The sequence below is a fragment of the Manacus candei genome, unplaced genomic scaffold (genome assembly GCF_025592945.1).
Source record: "Manacus candei isolate 608988 ecotype Guabito, Panama unplaced genomic scaffold, ASM2559294v1 h1tg000027l, whole genome shotgun sequence".
NCBI lineage: Eukaryota > Metazoa > Chordata > Aves > Passeriformes > Pipridae > Manacus > Manacus candei.
This window is the reverse complement of record NW_026138075.1, coordinates 10,094,122-10,102,562: the sequence shown is the minus strand read 5'-3', so window position 1 is coordinate 10,102,562 and position 8,441 is coordinate 10,094,122. Positions and strand designations below refer to the sequence as shown.

At 44.7% G+C, this 8,441-nt stretch overlaps 1 protein-coding gene across 1 annotated transcript in view; it reads right to left on the bottom strand.

Annotated features, from left to right (window-relative positions):
- Nucleotides 1-430: 430 nt before the first annotated feature.
- FAM172A (family with sequence similarity 172 member A) overlaps nucleotides 431-8,441 on the bottom strand; it is a 254,120-nt gene continuing 246,109 nt past the window's right edge. The window contains exon 10 of the mRNA XM_051789283.1: nucleotides 431-2,650. Within this exon, the coding sequence (XP_051645243.1) occupies nucleotides 2,508-2,650 (143 nt within the window). The 3' untranslated portion in view covers nucleotides 431-2,507. The remainder of the gene's footprint in view (nucleotides 2,651-8,441) is intronic.

The following is an 8,441-nucleotide window of genomic DNA, read 5'->3' as shown; positions in this document are numbered from 1 at the left end:
CCCACACCCCTCTGCAAAGGTCCTTCTCCATGAGAAACCAGTGAACCCCCTCTCCTAGGGTGTGTTTTTATATGGTTTAGTATTTACAAGAAGCTAAAGGGGAGAGGGATGCCCTGTGCAGCTACCCATGGATGACATGGGGCTTGGGGGGGAAAAGTCCATGTTCACTTGAGAAGGAGGGCTGAGCCCTAAGTCATGGGCTGGACATGCAGCCCACCCCACGGCATGGAGGAGCCTAGCACAACCCATACCACACTCACAGCTTCCACCTCCACCCCTGCCACCTGTTCGAGGTCCTGTTTGCAAACACCTGCACCCCTCATGTGTTTTCTGAGGCTGGGGGAGATGCTGCCCACGCAGCCCCCCTGCTCCCACCAGGGACCGCGGCTCCTGTAGAGCTTTGGCACAGGAACACGAAGTGTGCAAAGAGGAGAGAAAAGAGTATCTTTATTTTTTGTTCACTGCAAGCAGAGCAGTACCAGGACCCCCTGTGCTTTACAGTCCCCCACAGAAGAGATAACGCGAGCTGGACCGGGAGCACAGTAAAGGAAAATACTTTTAGAAAAGGGTAAGCATTACAGTAGAAATTTTTGTAAAGTTTGTTTCTCATTGACAGTTAAAAAAATAGATCTGCTTCTGCAATATTTGGCACCCCACAGACCCCACTGCACCTCCCCAGCAATGGAGAGAGGAGGGTGGTGGGATGTGCGTGCAAACCTCCCTGGCCACCCCATCCTCCCCGGCTGTGGGACAAAGCACAGACACCCAAACCATGCCATGTAAACTCTCTCCTTTCCCCCTAAGGATCCAGGGGCTGGGGTGGACACGGGCCTGGGGAGGAGGGGTTGCAGGCCCCTGAGGTGGGAGATTAGGCCAGCCACAGGCAACAGCATCCTCCAAACGGGAAGGAAGGTGGAGACCGCCAGGCAGGGGGAGTTGGATGCAGTCCTCTCCCCCTAGCAACAGGTTTCCCTTCGGGAAGAAAAACTGCCAGGCATGGATTCTGCACTTCCCTCTATGAAGGCATGGCCTAACACCTCCCCCACACTCCCCAGGGAGATGCTCCAAGCATCCCCGTTAAACAAAGTGAGGCGACTGGAGCCGACGGCTGGGGAAGCAAAGTCCTACTGCTGGTAGAAGCAGGCAGGGATGTGAGAGCTCCGCGGGTACAGATAGCCCCCCTGCCGGAGGATTTAGGCACAAACCCAGCTGGGTTTCCCCTTGCACCTCACTACTACCCCAGCTTCCACATGACCTCGTTTTAATGCTCCCCACCACCATTTCTGGCCCCCCACCTGTGGGATTGGAAACATTGCATGGGGAGGGGTGGGATGGGAGTCCCAAACCCATGTGTTCAAGTGTTGCTTCCTCGGCACTAACAGCATCAGGGGTGAGGGTGAGGGGGTGCATGGTCGCCCAAGAAAGATCACTTTAATTTAGTATCATCAATAGTAAAGGAGCTTAGTGTGCTTGCTCACAGGGCATGCTATCAGGCACGTCTTGTCCCTTAATTTTAGCAGAGAGAAGCTGCCTACAGCAACCGTGATGGCTACAGCCACATCCCCATCATGTGATGTGTGGTGTCCCCACATAGAGTAGTCCCACTGGCCACCCTTCACCTAAGCACTTGGGAAAGTGGTGATGAACACATGAGTTTAGGTAAAAGGGAATAACCACGAGATGGTAAGTCATTACAAACCCAGCATATGGAAAATGGAAGCATTTTTGTGTTTAAAAATAAACAGGAAAATATGCAGCGTGTCTCTCTTCTTTTTTTTTTTTTTTTTTGCTGTCATATTTCACAGTGTGATCCAGCCCATTAATAAATAGGCTTTTTTTTTTTTAAATGGAGCTTTCAAAGGGAAGATAAGATCTACAGATAATGCCATTGATGTGGCAGGAGGAGAAAATCTCTACAACAATGGAGCTTTCCTAGAATTCTGGACCAAACTTCTTGGATACTCTTACCAGCAGAAAAATGAAAGAGTTAAAAGTCAATCCCACTTGGTCCCAGAGAAAGAGAAGGCTACTGGGTGTAAAATCATAGGCTGGTTTAACATGTCTGAGTTAGAGAGCTGTCTTTTAAAAAAGAGTAATTCCTATTTTGTTCTGTCTCAAAATAGAAGGAAGCTGCAAAAAATCCTGCAGGCGATAGGACTGCGACGAAGCTGCTAAATTCTGGCATCAGCTTGGTGCAGGGCTATGTCAGGGCAATTAGAGCTGCACCATGCTGCACTGTGCAGTACCACTGTCAGCCTTAATCTGCACGCTGATGAGTAGCACGAAATCCAAGTTACAGCCCACAGGAAGCACAACCAGTGAACCCATATTGCTTTGACAGTTGCACTCATCTAGAAATAATGCAAAACGCTATTTAGATGTATACATCACGACCCTGTGCTCTAGGAAGAAAACAATCTAATGAGGGGCTGGGAGACTCCTTGCAGAAAACAAGCAAAGACATCGGTGGTGGTGGTGGTGGCAGATTTTTTTTGTCTCCCCTTCTTTTAGAATTCTTCATATTTTATCCTGTTGGAGCGCCGCATTGGGGTTGGTTTCACCAAGCTGTTCTTTGCCTTTACAGCCTCGCTGAAGAACTTGAAAACAGATGGAAAACTCTTCCAGGAAGTTAGTTCATGGCGTTCTGTACCTGCAAAACACAAAGGTGACAGTTTGACTAGGAGTTGTTCTGTGACTGCTGGTTGCTTGCAGGATAAATGCAAGGTAAATGTCCAGGTAAATGCAAAAATGCAAAACCCGGGGAATTCATCCAGCTGCTGACACCTGGTCTAGGGGGAGCCTGTGGAGGGCCAGGACTGACCTGCTGAGCTCAGGGACAGCCGGGCAGGAACAACTATACACACAGACAGACAGACAGACAGACAGACAAACATACACACTTGCACAGGCAAATGCATGGCCAACCAGATCATAGATCAGAGATCCCTAACATGTCTTGGGTCTGGGAAAATGCGATCCCAAAGTACCTTGCTAATTAAAGCTTTGTTAAAGCACCTCACCTGTTTGGCCTAACTTGGGAAAAATGAAGTGTCTACTTTTCAGGACTGGCATATTTTGTATTATTTATTTTTCATTTTACACTTTTTTTAGCCTGGCATATGCATTTTTAAGTGAAAGAGAACACCTGATCTGAATAATATCCTTTGTATCATGAAGGTATCCTTTGTGCACCCTTTCCCACAGATGATATCGAGGCAGTAAAGTGGACCTTTCCTGTTTACATCCTCCCTCTGCATACAGATTTGTCTCTGTTTTTTTAATTTTTTTTGCAGGTGCTTCTACTGCTTTACAAGTGTCTTCTTCAATGCACAGTGCATTTGCTTTATTTAAACAACCACATACCTCCCTCCCATAGCCCCCAAAACAAAAGCAAGACAATGGAGATAGGGAACCAAGGGCTGTGAAGAGTTGGGACTTCTTCCTGGGTAACCCAATTATGCAGAGATGTTGCCTGGATGTCTCTGGATCCTGGGCCTCTGTTTGATACTTTAACATTGTTAATGATAATTCTTTAGTCTGTAATAGTAGGTCATTGCTATGGTTACTCTACAATGGCGCAACACTTCACTTTCCCCTTCAGCTATTTGCCGAGACTTGGTAACCGCATTTGTTGCCTAGTAACAGTTTTGTGACAGTATCACAATCTGGGGGTGACAACAATGAAGGACATGGTGGTCATGGCCTGCCCAGTGGAAAGGGATGGAGCACGGAGTGGACAATGGTCCCTGCAGCACATGGAGCAGTCATTGGTCCCTGGGGATGCAGGGTGGCTGCCCTAACGTGGTGTTGGCTGCACATCCACCTTCACACCCCTGTAAAGACCCTCATCTCTCTGTATCCATCCATGGGGCATCCTTAGTGGCTTCATGCATGCTGCCCCCCCTCCAAAAAGTCTTTGATGGTGGCACTACCTGTCACATTGCACTCCTCTGCTCCCTCAAAGGTGGCCATCACATAAGCATCTCCAAAAAAGCCCTCTATGGAAAGACACCACTTCCCACACAAAGAAACATTTTTGTACAAAGAGAGTCCACATCACGTGCACATGTGAATTTTACTCCCCCTCTTCACGTTCATTGTATGTAGTGAATTCATGACATCTTCCAGAAATTTCACAGAGGCACATTTTATACAAATGTTTTCCACCTCCTTTCACCCACCTTTGTGTAAACTCTTTCCTGAGACACAGTCCGTCACATCAAGTGGTAGACTTGGCAGTGCTGGAGTAATAGTTGGACTCTACAACCTTAAAGGTCTTGCCCAACCTAAATAACTCAATAATTCTACCTTGCAGGTGGCTTTCAATGCAGATCACCTATCCCATCCCTTATGAGAGCCACTCCTTAGCCATACTTCCCAGCACTTGTTCCATGCTGTGGGGTCATTCCATATACAGAGGTGTCCCAACACAGCAGAAGGATAAAGCCTCCCTTCCCGCACAACCTGCAGCCTAACAGACCTATCCCTGAGGTTACAGCATGGTGGGTATGTTATGATCCCCCACTGTCACCATGCAATGCCAGCAGCACAAAACTCATCTACTGAAGCTGGTTTTATGGAGGGACAGGCTGTCATAACACACCCCAAAGACAGTCCTTCACAGGTGTTTTACCTGCTTTTCACACACCTGTGTCAGGCACATGGTAAGTACCATGCTGAGTCCTGAGAGGCAAAACATCTCCCCATGTGGCTTTCTGGGCTCTACACAGATGTTTCCCACATAAAACACATCTCTGTCACTTCTGCCTGCCTGCATCTGTCTCCTTCTGTTTTGGTTGTAATAATTCTCACTAATACCCACTGGATTAAATTAGATGAAAATAGACTGTGAATATTATGCTGGTTTTTTCTCTCCTTTCTTTCTTTTTCATCAACAACCTTCCTCCTACATGAAAGGGCCATCAAAAAACAAAAAGTGACAAAACAATAAGTTTCTGAAGCCTCCTTGTCCTTTTCTTCATCCTGCCTTCTCCCATGCACTTTCCTCATGTCCTCAAGAGAGATCATGCTCACAATCACTAGTGTTACTGAAACTGATTAACCCGCAGCTTTCCTGTAACAACCCTACTCAACCCACTCTTCTTAAAAAACAATTCAAGCTTTGAGTCTAGAGGGGCTCAATGATTCAGTGGTCTAAAGCAATTTTAACACTCCCTCTTTTCCCTTTCCTAGTAACAATCTTACTGGCAGATGAACAATTTTCCTGGTGATAAAATCACTACAATGGCTATTTAGTTTCCAGGATTATGATGATTCTTTGCTTGATTAATACTGCAATAAGAAAAGCTTGCCAAGTATCTGCCTTGGCCCTTTATAGTCATTTAAAGGTCAAATTTTACCCTTATGTATTCACATTCAACTACTACTAAAGGGAGAGCCCTAAAAATTTAACACTGCACAGACTGTGCATTTATGATTTATATACCAGAGGCTCAGAAAATTAGAGTGAAGCAAGTGGAATTATATCCTAAGGGTGACAACAGATTTGGCCATAAGGTTTTTGCCAGAGGAAAAATATCACTGATGACTGCAATCTCAATTGTGTATTTAGATCTAAATTAAATGCATGAGCACCCATCTATTTTTTGATAGAATCATTTGTAAGAGTCAGACAATAAGAAGTAATTCTTCTAAAGTCAAGGTCCTCTAAGATATATGTCCCTAGTGTTCACTAATTTCAAAGGGCGTGATGATAAACCACAATATATTGTATTAATAGATGGGCTTTTGCACAGTGTATAGTGATTTCAGACATTAATTTTTTGAGAAAGCTTAAGAGCATGCTGCAATGAAAACACTAGAAACTGTTAAGTGTGGGAGACACTTAACATTCTAAAATACACAAAGGCTACAATCGGAGGACAAAAAAATATAATTCCCCCATGATCCCAGCCCAGCGAGAGAACTGACAGAAATGCCACAAAAGCAAACTAACCTCTCCCAGTTGCCAGCATGGAGAGATGCAGGGAGAAATTAATATATATTTTAACACGTACATAACATCATTGCAAAGGAGCTCCAAAGAGGTGGTGGAAGCAATCATGTTAAAATGAAAGGAGTAGCAATTGTAAAACTGTGAACAAGTTCCAGAATCAATTTACCAACTGCCACAAAGAGATATTGATAATTAGAAATAATGAAGACTTGCCAATACAGTTGTTGATATAAAAAATTAGGTAGGGGAATACTTTAAAAAATTTAATACTGAAATCATCAGGTCTAGAAGACACACATCTGTGGGTCTTCAGGGAATCAGTTAATGAACTTACTGGACTACTGGCAATTATTTCTGAGAATTCATGAACAATCAGGTAGGCACCAGAGGACTGGGGTGGGGAAGGGAAGAAAAAAAAATGCTAATTTGAGAAAAGGAGGATTAATTGAAAGTAACTACCACACATAAAATTTATGTTTGGATATTAGTAAAGTAAGAGAACAACATTAAAAAAATCACAAGTGCCTCTAGGGTAACAGCAGCCTTAGAACAGAACACACTCAAATTTGAGAAGAACAGATAAAACCCAAACTTGTCCAGTTTATTCAATCACAAAAATCAGCAGGTGAGTGATTTATCCATTGCTATGTTTTCCACATAGGTCAGCCTGGGAACCTGGAGGCAGTGGGAACCTGGGGAACCACTTAAAATGGATTATGATATGACCTTTACCGCTCTAACAGCTGTGGTCACTGCTACCTCTCATTTGCAAATCAGCTACTTTATTCCAGTCAAGGAGGCCCCACAAAGGTCCCACAACACTTGAGATCTATGGTATCACATCTCCCAGATGTGTGGTGCCATGCCTGTGCTGGCTCTAGCTGTGAGCAGCATGTCCACCAGCACCCACAGTACACACGGCATCTCTGCAGGCTGTGTCCAGACTCAGCATCTCATCTCATCTCACAGATGCAGAGTTATGCCTCTCCCATAGCACATGATCTCAGACTCTTGGAAATGGGCATTGGTACACTTCTGGGGAAGCGATTAAAGCATTTAAGAAAAAAACCTTGACGTAATGATATGGAGTTGAAAATACACCTATGAAGTCCTGGAGGGAGTGGTATTTGGGCTGAAGTCTTAAACACAGCTATTAGTCATCTGAAAGAATATTGAAAATTTAGATATGGAATACAGGAATAGAATATTGAATAGGAGACAGTACAAACATAAGAAGGAACAGAGAAGTAACAACAATAATTAAAAGGGCAGCTTAAACGGGTAGGAAAAATAGAGAAGGGGAAAAGCAATGACTGAGATTGGGATTGGTTCATGCAGGGATGGCCATGCAATATAAGTGGATGAATGATCCCGATGGCCATTTACACACATGCATGCAAATGCATTTTCACTGCCTCCCCTTTCCACTTCCACTCAGGAAAAGCAGCACTTCACCAAGCAAGGCCAGCCAACTCCTCCGTCTGAAACCAGAGTGCCTGCGGAGAGGAGCTCTGCCATCCCCATAATTCACTCTCGCGATCACCGGCTGTGCAGGACAAAGGTGCCCTCCTATGGCGCCTGCCCACTGTGTCAGACAAAAGCCTCCTCCCGCGGTGCTCAGAAGATGCACGGCACAATGGTGGCCCCCCGCCGCGTTTACAAGATGTGTGGGACAAAAGTTTCCTGTGCTGCACAGGAGCTAGGAGAGATCTTCATACATGCCTCAGCGCTTAAATATTTCTGCAGAGAAAAGTTTCCAGGTTGAAAAGCTTCTCCACAGATATTAGCCACAGGACTGACCTCGGGTCTTCTCTAAGTGGCAGCTTGTCTCTAAATAGTGTGGACTTCAAAATGAATTAAGGGTGCTCCATGCCTCGGGGTTTAGTCTCCATTGGTATGGAGAGCGCTCTAACTCCTCAACGAGCATCTTGCTCAGTGGGGAGTGTGCTCTGTCCCTGTGGTTGTGGTCTGCTGAGACCCTGCCATGCTGCAAAACACCAATGCCAATAGCTTTGCAATCTTGTCACCAGACATTGGCAGAGACCGCTTTAACATTTATGATTCAAGTTATACCTACATAAAAGGCCCTCAGTCTTACCAAAACTTGTTTTGAATGTTTTAAAGGTTGAAATATAGACTTCTGCGGACACTTGCATGAACAGAAACACTTTAAACCCTATTAAATATGAGCACCACACGATTCATTCCTCCTTTACACATAAATTAACAAAGAAGCCAACCCCATCTGACCTGGGTACATGACTGTGATACACCTTTCAGAAAGGACTATTTTCTCCTGAAAGTTATGAAACAATTTCTTTCTTTCTCACATTAAGCACACACATCGAAGAACTTTAATTCTTAGGTATGCAATCCTGTAACTCTGTAGCAACATGACAATACTGTCCAAATACGCTTTTATGTTTGAGAAAAAGATGTGTCCTGCCTTTCTTGCATCTATCTTTCTGGTTGCTAACAAATCACT